Source organism: Lontra canadensis, unplaced genomic scaffold, assembly GCF_010015895.1.
Source record: "Lontra canadensis isolate GAN:19392208 unplaced genomic scaffold, GSC_riverotter_1.0 scaffold3, whole genome shotgun sequence".
Taxonomy (NCBI): domain Eukaryota; kingdom Metazoa; phylum Chordata; class Mammalia; order Carnivora; family Mustelidae; genus Lontra; species Lontra canadensis.
The window spans coordinates 38530910-38544262 of NW_022630997.1; the positions used below are offsets into that span (position 1 = coordinate 38530910).

General features: G+C 52.8%; 1 protein-coding gene across 4 annotated transcripts in view; it reads left to right on the top strand.

The window, feature by feature from the left end:
* The window catches only part of DLG5 (discs large MAGUK scaffold protein 5), a 116152-nt gene that overhangs the window by 47445 nt on the left and 55354 nt on the right, over nucleotides 1-13353 (top strand). For 3 of the 4 annotated variants that reach the window (XM_032839043.1, XM_032839063.1, XM_032839053.1), the window contains exons 2-3: nucleotides 1649-1717; nucleotides 12421-12583. In XM_032839043.1, the coding sequence (XP_032694934.1) occupies nucleotides 1649-1717; nucleotides 12421-12583 (232 nt within the window). The remainder of the gene's footprint in view (nucleotides 1-1648; nucleotides 1718-12420; nucleotides 12584-13353) is intronic. The other variant, XM_032839049.1, reaches the window with a different exon arrangement.

The following is a 13353-nucleotide window of genomic DNA, read 5'->3' on the forward strand; positions in this document are numbered from 1 at the left end:
GAACCCGCACTGACACACCGTTGTTGCCCAGACTCTGTAGTTTACATTAGGTTTCACTTGTGGTGTTGCACATTCCCGGGGTTTGGACAAATATAGAACAGCATAACACCCACAGGTTTTTAAGAGAGTCTCAGAAAATTTGATAATGAGTCCACCAGTCATGCCGGCCACTGTCCTAGTTCTCACCGTTACCAAAGTCCCTTTTCCTTGTTTTTTTCTTTTTGCTCTGGGCTTTCATCTCTTTTTTCTGGGTGGGTGGGGGGCACACCTGCCAGCTCCCCTGCATGCCAGTATACCAGGGCTACCCTTCTGTCTGCCCTACATCTCCTCCTCCCCCTCTGCTCTGGGTCTCTTGTCACCCTGATGGTTTCCTCCCTCCCTGTCCCCATGAGTCTCCTTCTTCCTCTCCCCCACTTCATCCCTTTACCGTCCTTTTGGAGGGTATGCAAGTATTAGGTTAGCTAGTCAATAGTTGAGCTGGGAGAGAAGCCTCAAATCTAGCCCCCACCTTTCTGGTTCTGGAGCCCTGGATCTCATTAGTTCTTGGCTGCTTTTCCTTCTCAGAGCCCAGAGGCTTGTTCAAAGGCTTTACTGCAAAAATCCCATCTCTAGCTCACCCGCTCTACGCTCTGCTCTGCGTGGTGCACACACCTCTTCCCTCCGTAGTTCTTTTGGATCCAAGGACAAAACATTGCATTCCTGCCATTATCTTGTTTTCTTTGACCCACCATCTCAGTTCCCAAGATAGTCTTGGGTGGGTTCTCCCTTTTAACTTGGTGTCACCTATAGTCACAGACAAAGCACACCATCCGGGGAAAGTGTAATCCTGAGGTGTCTTATAAGCCGTCTTATAAGGGTTGAACCCCTTCCTTGTATAGGCCAGGGAGCAGAATTCCAGAAAACAAGCAACTTGCTCAGTGTGACCCAGTTACTCATGTGTGGATGAGAGCTGGTTCGGAAATGGGTTTCTTCACCCAGAGGCTATACTGATGTGAGGTGGGTAACATCCTAGCTTAGAAAACCCTTGAATTCAAACTGAACTGTGGTGCAGTTGTGTGTCCAACACCGAGGTAACTACATTAAGTGTTGGCCAAAAAAGAGGTTCCTTGGCTTTGGTGACAGTGTAATTGCTCATAATTTTATGAGTAATTTTTAATAAGGGGGCAGTCGCTCACTAAATTAGGAAAGACTGAGCTTAAATATAGCCAGAACCCGAGAGCAGAACACTGGGACAGAAAGAACAAATAGTTCGTAGATGTTTAACTTCTACCCTGTTCCTCCCTGCACGGAAGCCAGCATCGTACTGATAAAGATCTGCAGGAAATCCCCAGACCCTTTTTTAACCTGGGGCATGTTGCTCCCTTGCTAAGCTTTTTCCCAGAAGTCTTAAGGAGAGGCAACGGACTGGCTTCGAGTTCCCTCTGTGCGTGGATAAGTTTCCAGGGCAGGAGGGTGGTGGAAAGGTGAGGTGCGAGGCCAGGCAGAAGTACCATGGACTAAACCCTGCTGACCACACCTACCTGGCCCCTTAGATCTGATTTCTAGTCCCTGACTTGGTGTTGGTTCTCAGTCTGGCACTGACTGAAAAATCAGTTGGTCTGACAATAGTTTGGAATTAGTAACAAATGGTCTGTCCTTCTGTCCCCAGGCTCCACCTACAGCGTCTTGTCCATCATGCCCTCAGACTCAGAAAGCAGCAGCTCTCTCAGCAGTGTGGGTGAGTACCCCTGGGCACCCCTCCTTCCTGGAGGGCACTGGGTGGGTCCGGGGCGAGAGTCTGGGTGAGAGCTGAGGTAGCCCTGAGTCTCCGGAGTGGGAAGTTGGCCTCACCTGTTGGATCATTCATAGGGCCATCTTCTGTTGATTCCATTCACACCTTCTCCAGTCAGCAGCACATCCTTCTAACGGAGGAGGGCAGGGATCTGGTGCTGGCAGGTGCAGGGGGGAAGCTGTGTCCTACCATTCCTTCACTTTGTCAGGGTTTGGGATTTTTCAGTGAGTTTGTTGTCCCCCTGCCCCCAACCTAGTGCCTTATTACCACTGTCCATGAGAATGGCCCCTTTTGGGACTGTCTTTTATAAGCAGGAACAGTCCCCTGGGCCATGTGTTGCCTTGGGGACAGGAGTAGCCCATCCGTGTGTTTCCAGAAGCCCACAGCTGGTCCTGCTTTCCCTTCACTGAAAACGTCCCAGCAGGAAGGTTGTCCCAGTCTCCCAGCCTTCCCGCACCTCTGGGACCCATTCCTGCATCATGTGCCCTCTGTTTAACACCCTCATGTGTCTTCTCATGTCCGGATCGGACCCTGATGGATGGATACACCTTCGGTGGAGAGTCTTGGAGTGTCTGTAGTGGGAAGGGCCCCCGGAGGTCATCCAGTCCAATTATTATCTCTTGCGCATAGACAGATGGAAAAGTGGATGCTCTTGCGAAGGACTCCAGACCCCGTCAGGGGCAGACCTTTAATGTGTTAATTCGACGGGCACTTAGTACCTCTGCTGAGCTACAAGTGGGCTTAGAATGCGTGGGGACTAGGGCACACGTGGTCCCCGTGCCTGTGGATCTTGGGGTCCACGGGGGAGGTGGTTTTGTGAGTAAAGGCAGTGAGCGAGCTCAGCCCGGTGAGGCTGGTGCCGGGAGGGAGGGAGCGTGGTACCCTCTGGGATGCTGTAGCCAAGTGCTGACAAGGCGGAAGTTCGGCCTCTCACGGCTCACAGGGCATCGGGGCAGAGTCTGCCCCTGGCCTCAGTCCTTCCTCCTGCCGGCCGGTGTGTCATCCCAGTCTCTGCCCTTGTCTTCACGTGGTGTTCTCCCCTTGTGCGTGTCTGTCTGCAGATCTCCTCTTTTCAGCTGGACACCAGTCCTACTCCAGGCTGACCTCATCTTCACCTGACCATCGGCAGAGACTGTATCTCCAATAAGGTCACATTCACATTTACTAGGGGGTCAGGATTTCAACAGTGAGGCCAGGCACAGGTCCCTCATCCCTGTGCAGGGTTCAGGGAGGACTCTTCTGGGACCATAGGTCAGAGCTTCAGTCTTTTTTTTTTTTTTTTTTTTTTTAAAGATTTTATTTATTTATTTGACAGAGAGATCACAAGCAGGCAGAGAGGCAGGCAGAGAGAGAGGAGGAAGCAGGTTCCCTGCTGAGCAGAGAGCCCGATGCGGGGCTCGATCCCAGGACTCCGAGATCATGACCTGAGCCGAAGGCAGCGGCTTAACCCACTGAGCCACCCAGGCGCCCCCAGAGCTTCAGTCTTTATCCTTTGTGCCGCCTGCTGTGGGTCCGCCAGCCAAATGGTGGGGTTGTTGGAATTTCTAACATGGGACCAGCCCCCAGGAAGCCCCTGGGGTGGGGCAGTCTGGATGGTTGGAACGGCGATGTGGACTTTTGGAAAATCGAAGCTGTTCAACCCCGAGTGCACCTCTCTTGCCTCCCTCATGCTCACTCTTGGGAACAAGGGGCAGTGATCTGACAGAGAGCTGACAAACTCATCTCGTCAACACTTTAGGGCTTAACATGGTACCTTTCTTAGGAACGTTTGCATTAGTCTCTCCAAAGAGAGAGGTGTTACTTAAACCACACCAATTAATTGTGGAATTTCAAGCAGGAGTGTGAAGATATTTTTTATGCGGTTAGAGCTTCGCAGCTTCTGGAAGAAGCTTCATGTCAACCACCTGCTGGTTGGTTCCACACATACCTGAAGCTGGTTCAGTCCTTGGGAAGGAGGGGTCAGCAGTGTCCCCAGATGCTGGTTGGCAAGCAGGTAGAAGGCAGTGCTGTGGACTTCCTGTTGGAGGCTGAGCCTTGGGTGTTGGTGCCCAGATCTTTAATGCTGAACGGTCTGGTTGCATCCCTTTGGGTCAGACCCTCTTCAGATCACCAGAACCCAAGTCTTGCTTCTTTTGTTCTTTTTTTCTTTTTCCCCATAAAGGTCCATTCCAATCTTTTTTTTTTTTTTAAGATTATATTTATTTATTTGACAGAGAGAGACACAGCGAGAGAGGGAACATAAGCAGGGGGAGTGGGAGAGGGAGAAGCAGGCTTCCCGCTGAGCAGGGAGCCTGATGCGGGGCTCTATCCCAGGACCCTGGGATAATGACCTGAGCCAAAGGCAGATGCTTAACTGACTGAGCCACCCAGGCGCCCAGCTTCTGTCATTCCTATGCTAGCAGTTGACATCATCCTTGGGATGAGTAGCCCCACGGTTCTGCAGGCTGACTTTAATGTCCTTGTGGCTGTATCAGCCAGGAGACCTTTGGCTGTAGCAATAGGGAATACTTGCTCACCCTGCCTTAAACAACAAAGAAACGTGTGTTCTCACATAATAAGAAGCCACTGAAGTTGGGCTGAGCACCCCGGGATGGGGCTCTGGGAGCCCCTGTGTGTGTCTGGCTCGGGCTGATGGCATGGTGCCTGTAGCCGCAGCTCCAGCTGTCACGTCTAGACGTGACAGTGTCTGGGGCTGCAGGGTCCCTTGTAGGAGCCACTGGCCACAGGTGGCTATTTAAATTGAACGAAAATGAACTAAAATTAATGTTTCTAGTTTCCACAGTAACACTTGCTACATTTCAAGTGCTCTCTGGTCACCTGTGACTAGTGGCTGCCATACTGGACAGAGCAGATAAAAGAACATATGTCATCACAAGGGTCCGGAGGATGAAGAGGGTCCTCTCGTGTCTCCTTATCAGCAAAGCAGCCTTCCCAGAAATTTCCCGGCAGGCTCTCCTCACACTGACTGCGCTGGATCACTCGTCTGTGCCCTAAGCAGTGGCTCGTGCGATGTGGTCCCTGGACCAGCAGCATTTAGGCCCTTGTTTGAGATGCCAGTTCTGAGCTCCGCTCCATACCTGCTGCATCAGGAGCTCTGAGCATGGCGCCCGGCATCTACATTTAACAGGTTTCCCGGTCTGAGGTGGGCTGGCCTGACTTCTTCCCTGGCCAGGGCACTGGAATGTCTGTGGCTGGCTTGGACCTGTCCCTTGGAGTGGAATGAGCTATGGGGTTAGCCATGGGGACTGCTTCTCTGCCTCCTGGAGGATTCCTCCTGGCTCAGCCTCACCTGATGACAGGCGATGCTCTTCCCCTAGGCAGATAGAGACTGGCTGTTCTTGTTTGTTCACGGTCTCTCCACAAAGCTAAGGCAAGGCAGGAGCACTGTCTTACGATAAAAGCATCACCTCCGTGGGACGCCTGGGTGGCTCATTCAGTTAAGCGTCTGCCTTCGGCTCGGGTCATGATCCCAGGGTCCTGGGATCGAGTCCTGCATGGGGCTTCTTGCTCAGCAGGGAGCCTGCTTCTCCCTCTGCCTACTGCTCCCCCTGCTTGTGTATACTCTCTCTCTGCAAATAAATAAATAAAATTTAAAAAAAAACAAAAACACCAACAATTAATCAAAATCTCCTCCCCTTTCCCACTTATGTCTCCTTAACAAACCCCACGTGGAAAAAGAATGACAAGTTACAGTCCACATAAGAGAAAATTGGTAGAGGAAGCCTTGGGTGTTGCGTCTTCTCTGCGATAGTTGCTGCCCGGTCGGCTGCCTGGCTAGCATTAGGTCTGCAGGTGGCCTGTCCCCTTTCGGCTCTCAGCGGGACACGGCTAACAGCTCACCATGCCTGTGCTAACCCAGATTCTTTCTGCGGACACCTTTTTCAGCAGTTTTCATCAGCTGAGCGCGTGTGGCTTCTTGGAGGCCTCCCCCAGCCCATGCAGCCCGTCTGTAGGTAACCCGTCCCGTGGGTAGGCCTCAGGGATCTGCCCTGGGAGCACACATTCGTTTAAGGCAGTTGATATTTTTTTTTCTCCGTTCATCCTGACCTGATTTCTCAGGTGCCTTCTATTTCTGATCTGGAACAACTGGGGAAGTTTTAAGGAGAAAAGACATTCTTGGGTAGCATTTATAAATTGAGTTTTAAATTTTATACAGATTGAGGCAACAGGAAAGGTTTCTTATTAAACAAAGAGGTCTCTTGGCTTGTTGGCAAGAGAAGCAGCTGGAGGCCTTCCTCTGTGTCCTAGGGGAGATTCCTTGAAAGTGCAGTGCTGGTTGGCATGGGAAGTGCCGTGAGTCATCACGCAGGCAGGTTCTCACCTCGACTCCTTGGGCCTTCTGACCCTTCCTTTCCTGGGCCTTTGGGTCGGAGGCCTGTTTTCTCAGTTCCTCCAAAGAATGGGAGCACTTCTTTTGGAGCACATGCTTAGTGCTTAGAGCGGTCATAGAGAGCTCTGGCCCCTGACCTCACAGTCCTCTGGGTGTCTCAGTCCATCCAGGCTGCCAAAACAGACCACCATAGACTGGGCTGCTGGGGAACCACAGACATCTGTTGGTCACGGTTCTGGAGGCTGGCAGTTCAAGGTCGAGGCAAATGCCGCGTCTGGTGAGGGCCTGCTTCAGCTCCACGGATGGCGTCTTCCTCCTGTGTCGTCACGGGGAGAAGGGGGAGAGAGCTCTCTGGGTCCTTTTAGGAGGGCACTAGTTCCGCTCATGTGGGATCCTCTCTCATGACCTAATCACTTCCTGAAGGCCCCACCTCCTAATCCCACACCTGGGGGATTGTTGGGATTTTGGTGGGGAGACACTGGCATTCAGGCCATAGGACCAGAGAGGGAAGCCAGCCGCCACTGCCCTCTGAGTGAAAATCGAAGGAAACGAACAGCTCAGGGGTGGGAGCAGCTATGTCTGACGAGAGGCGTTGGAGTCCATCGCGGAGGAGGTGGGCCTTATGTTGGGCCTTTTAGGAATGGTGCCTCAGAAGTAGGAGCAGTGAGGAAGCAAGAGGGCAAGAGGCCAGTGCTTGCTTCTCTTGGTTCGGGTTTTTGCAGAGCAGACCCTGAGTCGAGCATCTGCTTGGAGAACAAGTGTTTTCTGTGAGAGGTGGGCGTGGCTGCAGCTGCTGGGCCTCTGTCCTGTCCTGACTGACTTGGGGGGGCATCTCCCTGGGCTCCCTGGGGAAGGGGCCCTCCCTGCGTGTTATCAATGGGCAGTAGCTACGGGACAGCCAGTAAAACGAGGGGGAAGAAAGCCGCTGTCCAGCAGATGCCACTTTGGTCCAGGCCAGAGGTTCTCGAACTTGAGCAGGCATCAGAATCGCCTGGATGGGAGTGCTGACTGCACATCCTGGGTTTCTGAGTTAGGAGGTCTGGCTAGGCCCGAGATACCTTCTCACATGTTTGTGACATTAGGTGCTTTCAGAAGCCCTGGTTCATGATGAGAGACTGTGTCTCTCCTGATGGTTCTGGCTCTCCTGGGCTGGAGAGGACGGTGGCTTGGTTTTGCTTGCTGCTGCCCCTGATGACCATGTTCTGCCCCTGCTTCGCTTCTCTGAGAGCCGGGGCCTGGACATAGCCAGGAAGCTTAGCTGGGCATGGTCACTCCACCTAACTGCTTTCGGCCATGACCAGTGTTCTCCTCGGCTCTGGCACCATGGGCCCATAGGGCTCTGGAGCAGAGTTGTGATTTGTCTAGCTGTAAATAAGACAGAGGGAGAGGCCTTCAGCTGACATGTGGTGGTGAGGGAGCTAAGGACAAAGGGGCTTCTGGCGGAGACTACCCAGCTGCCAAGTACCTTGCTGAGCCTCAGTGGTCTGTGGAGGTGGCCGCACCAGCCATGGCAACTGGGAGGCAGAGCTAGGACTCATGTGGTAAAAAGGGCCTGTTCTGTCTCCCTGCCGGATTCTGCTCCCGCTCTCCCTTTCATGCCAAGGCCTGGTGTGATGCCTCCAAAATCCAGGGCCTGTGCCTGCTCTCTTGGGATCTCTGTAGCACCCCCATTTTAATGTGGTCTAAGTCCCTTACCCCTTGGACCCCATCCTGGATACAGAAAGGAAGAAAGACCTCTACCTTCTCTGGTGCCTGGGTGGCTCAGTTGATTAAGCGTCTGCCTTTGGCTCAGGTCATGATCCCAGGGTCCTGGGATCAAGTCCCGTGTTGGGCTCCTTGCTCAGTGAGGAGGCTGATTCTCCTGATGCCTGCTGCTCCCCTTGCTTGTGCTCTCTCTCTCTGACAAATAAAATCCTGAAAGAAAAAGAAAAAAAATCTACTTTTTTGAGTGGCTTCCAGATTGGAAAGAGGAAGGAATGAAGTTGGGGAGAGTGGACACTTTTGCATTTGAATCCAAAAGAACAACTATTCAGGGATAGGAGTGCTGAGGGAAAGCCGTTTGCAGTTTCTGTGGACAACTCCCCTGATGTGAGTTCGTATTTGCTTGTTCTTTAAGCTGTCTGCTGTACCTGTGGTAAGGTACTGAGGGGGTGGGGAGGGCTGACGGTCCACAACTCCAGTGACCACACCACTCCTGGGAGGGTGGCTTCTGTTTGGGACACTGCAGGTTTTGTTGTTAGTGTGGGTTTTTAAGAAGTCTCGTCATCGAGGTATAAATTGCACCGGAAGAGGAAGGGACAGAGGGAGAAGCAGGCTCCCTGCTGAGCTTGAGCCCAACATGGGGCTCGTTCGCAGGACCCTGAGAACGTGACCTGAGTTGACATCAGATGCTTAGTGGACTGAGCCACTCAGGTCCCTAGAAAAACTTTATTTTTAATTGACTGAATGGAGAGGATTTTCTAGACCACTTGCCATTAATTTGGCATATCCAGGCTTAGCCCATCTTGGGATTCTTCCTGAGGTGCCCTGTGGCCCTCCACCCTCCTGACTGTGGAATGGTAGGCATCCAGGCAGCATGGCTCCCTGAGTCAGGGGCCCCCTGAGTTTGATGGCTTCTCAGACCTGTATGTATTTCGGGTGTGCTCAACCCTTTGGAGCGCTACCTGTCGGGAGGCAGTGTAGTGTCAGGGTTGGGGCCCTGGGTCTTGAGCCTGCGCCACGTTTGTCTGGGCGTGCACCGCTTTCCTGGCTGTGCAGTCTTTATGGGTGTCAGGTTCTCAAGGGATGGTCGTAGCACGTCCCTGGGAGGGTGCCGTGGGCCTGAATCAGCTAAGGGCAGAGTGCACTCAGCACATAACCCAGCACCTAGGTTATGCGGGCAGTGTCCGAGCGCTGCGTTGTCTGAATGATTGGCTCCCCTCGGGTCCTCACCTGTGCAGGAGACCGTGGCTATGTGTGGGGACAGACCTGATGACCCCGATCTCTGTCCTGCTGCTTCTCTCTCCAGCTTTCTCAAAAGCCAAGGAAGGGCTGCGTCTTTCTTTTGCCTTCTTCCCCCAGTGGGGTGAAAATTCTTCATCTCCCTGGAGGCAAGTTGCTGAGCCTGCTGTGCTTTTCATGTCTGAAACTCTCGAGTTGATGTTTCTGTGATACTTCTTGGACTTGATTATGGCACAGAGCACCTGTTCTCAAAGCATGGCGTGGTGTCCCTGAGGTCCTTTCAGGAGGCCTGTGAGGGCAAAACTGTTTTTTTGTTTTTTTTTTTTTAAGATTTTATTTATTTATTTGACAGAGAGAGATCACAAGTAGACAGAGAGGCAGGCAGAGAGAGAGAGAGAGGGAAGCAGGCTCCCTGTTGAGCAGAGAGCCCGATGCGGGACTCGATCCCAGGAACCTGAGATCATGACCTGAGCCGAAGGCAGCGGCTTAACCCACTGAGCCACCCAGGGCCCGCAAAACTGTTTTCTTAATGATACAAGATACCACTTGCCTTTTTGACACTCATCCTCACGCAGACTTTGCTGTCAAGCAGACTTTTCTACAGGTGCATCTGTCCTGCGTGCGGTACTGCACGGCTGAGAGACTCCAGCTATCTCTATGAGGCCAGATACCAACAGCGTTAGAAAGTTGCAAAGTGATGCCACTCTTTTTTTTTTTAAAGTAGGCTCTACACCCAGTGTGGAGCCCAAGACGAGGCTTGAACTCACGACCCCAAGATCAAGACCTGAACTGAGATCAGGAGTCGGATGATTAATTGACTGAGCCCCTCAGGCGCCCCAATGTCCCTCTTCTTGCTACATTTTTTGTTTTGTAATGGAAAGGGTGGTTAATTTTTCATAGGAAAAAATTTTATGTCAACATGGAATGGATTTTCGGTTATTTTAAAATTAATAGATTTTTAAAATTCTTAGTTTTAATTTTTAATCTGGTAGCTCTCATTAGAGAACTACATTACTCATGTAAACAAAAGCCCTTAGGAGTCCTCAGTCATTTTTAAGATTGTATGTAAAGCAGTCCTAAGATCAAAAAGTTTGTGAACCTTTAGGTGAAGACCTTGGCTCTGGTGTCAGGTAGGTAGAGGGAGGTCCAAAACTCAGTGCTGTCATTTACTGGCTCTGTGACCTGGATAGTTCATTTGATCTTGATAAGTTTTTGTTTTGTGATTTGCAAATGGGACTAACAGCAGTAGCTTTCTTAAGGGTTTTGGATGCATTTTAGAAAATGCCAGGCAGGAAGTAAGTACTAGTCGTGGCTGTTGTTCGGGGGATAGTGAGGCACTGAGGCAGAGAGCGTGTGCTCTGGACCTAGGTGCCTGGGCTCCCATCCCTGGGCATTGCTGGCTCTTTCTGTGCAAATTTGAGTCAGTTCCCTGATCTTGCTGGGCTTCCGTTTTCTCAGCTGTAGACAGGGATGACAATGTGAGTGCCCACCTGGGTTTGGCATCGATGTTAATGCCCAGGACATCTGTGTAGGCTGCTGCTGTGTGGGTTGGCATCTGACCGTGAACATGGTAATACCCCATTTCCAGGAGCTCTTTGTCTTTTCATCCCACTCTCTTGGGTTTTTCTGTCGCACGTGGATCGTTGCTCCCTGAAGTTGGTTAGAGCGTGACTCACAGGCATCAGCAGAAGGGGTACTGGACGTATGTCCAGAGGAAGCCTCATCTGTCCGAGTGCAGGCTATGCTGTTGCAGGTCAGTTGACAGTGTAGACCTGGCTCTGGGTTAAAGCTCATACAAGTGACTTCGTTTGCCAGAGGAGGAAACCTGTACAGCTGTAATGAGTTGCTTTCCAGAACTCTGGGGACAGGGGTGAGGGTCAGGGTCTTTTGCAAAAAGGTGAGGGGAGGCTTCTTAGGTTGTGGAGTAGAACTGTGTAGGGTTCAGGGGAGATGCTCGTGGGCAGTGCTGGTCGTGGGCCACACCTCAGATGGCATTCTGACCCATCTGGGCCAGGCCTGGAGCCCAAGCAGCCCCAACCACTACAGTGGTGGTGGGTCTGTAATAAATGCACTTTTGGGGGTACCAGATCAGGTGGTTGGGGTTCCCATCTGGGATAATGCTGAGCTGAGAGGTGGGAGCTCCTGTCTCATACCATGATCTGGTCTGCCCCCCCCCCCCCCCCCCCCCAAAGTGTCCAAGTCCCCATCTTCCCTGGCACTCCTGGAAGACATGAGGCCACAACTGAGTGCCCATCTTTTATTCTGGGGGACGCTTGGTTTACATGAGCACTTGGCCAAAAGGATCAGCTGGGGGGCTTGTGGTCAAGATGGCCCAGGTTCAGAAAACCGCATCTTGCCCTTCATACATTCTAGGGCTGCTGGGGAGACAAACACTGTTTTCCTTGGGGTGATTGGCCTCCCAGGTCACATCCATAAAATGCGATGGCTGCTGTGAGTTCCTGTGACCCTGCCTTGGATCCCTGAGGGTTAACTGATATCCTGGGTGAATGTGTAGACAGAGTTAAAGATAAAAGCACCATGGATTTTGTCTCTGTTTTTTGGGACATTTGAGTGAGATGCTTCCTTCTTAGAAAAGGATTTGGATCTTTTCAGAGGTGCTACTACTGGTGGTCACTGTTGCTGCTGGTCCTTAGTAATACCATAAGGCCTGGGGTTTCCTTTGACAGTCCTGGGTGCAGGTGATGAGGGCCTGAGATGGGCTGGGCAGCCAGAGGCCCCAGGACTTACCTGCATCACGTCACACTGACTTAGCCAGAGAGCCTTCTCTGAGCTCCCAGCCCTGGGCTGCCTGGGGCAGGTCCTCTGGGCATTTGGAGAGGTGGGAGAAGGGAGCTGTGTATCGTATTCAGCCCTGGTTGGGGTGGGGGTGGGAACACAGACCTTGGGCCCCAGCTTCAGGGCCAGCTGCCTTTGGCCCCAGAAGCTTCTGTGGGTCCCACCTGGCCCTTCTTCCTCAAGCCGTGCATTCTATTCTGCTCAGGCTTAGGCTGGCCTCTCCATGCCCAGGGGTTGGGGATAGCTGCTGTTTCCAGACCAGGCAAAAACACGCAGATCAGGGCCAAGGGGTTCCATTTTGGAGGTGTCAGTGTCATGCTGGGAAGAGAGTGGGGGTCCCCAGTCAGGGCCAGCAAAATGGGTGGGTGATCCTGGGGTGCTGGAGCAGGCGGCCTGGGCTTAGGTCTCTGGTCCCCCTCTTATTCCGGACTTGGTGTCATCTGAAAGGCAGATGCCAGCAGGACCCCCTGGTAGGGTTGTTGGGCACAGCTGATGCAGGCCAAGGGCTCGGAACAGTGCCTGGCAGACCTAGCGAGTGCTATCTAAATGCCAGGTCATTGTGTTATTTATTCCCCTCCCCCAGGTACCACCGGGAAGGCGCCATCCCCGCCACCCCTCCTCACAGACCGTCAGGTGAACGAGAAGGTGGAGAACCTCTCCATTCAGCTGCGGCTGATGACCCGAGAGAGGAATGAACTGCGGAAGCGCCTGGCTTTCGCGACCCACGGGACGACCTTTGATAAGAGGTAGTGATCGCACCTGCTCCCCTGCCCAGGCCCGATGGGCCAGGGCTACTCCACCGAGGCCATCACGCCAGCTGCCCCTCCCCGCCAGGCACTCGTCCTTAGCTCCCCGGGGTCCGTGCTGCTCGGCCAGAGTGTCCCTTTGCCTTACTCCCCCATCCCTTGGAAACGCTGTCCTTGCAGCCCTGGGTCGGGGGAGGTTAAGCTTCCTCCAAGCCAAACTGGAGCCCCGTCCCAAGGCAGATCAGCCCTGTCCAGGCCTGAGTCACATGACGCAGAGCTTGTGAAGTGTGGGTGTCTGTCATGCACTCGTCCTCTGCAGGTGACGATTCGGTGGGTAGCTTTGGCAGCAGCTGGTGGGGCCTGGTCCCACTCTGGTGCCTCCTCACGGGCTGGTTGCGTGGCCTTGGGCTTGTCACTGTCCCTCTTGAGGCCTCCGCCTTCCAGCACCAGAGCAGTATACTGCCTCAGTATCCTTTTCTGTTGCTTGTGTATGGTCCTGCCCTCATGAGGGCAGTTGTCCCCGTGCTGAGCCCTCGAGCAGTCTGTCTGTACATCTGTGTGTCTGCACGCGCCTCTCCTCTTACTGCTGCATGGGTCGTTGCATGTGCCAATGTTCATTGTTCCTGCCACGTGTGTTTCAGGAGGGTATATTCCGCTCCTTTGTGGTTTTGGAGAAAATCTTTGATTACTTCCTTTTTTGGGATTTAGATGTGGGTACCAGGTCCATAGGGTGAGGCAAAGGGAGTGTCTTTCCCCACCTCCCCCACCAG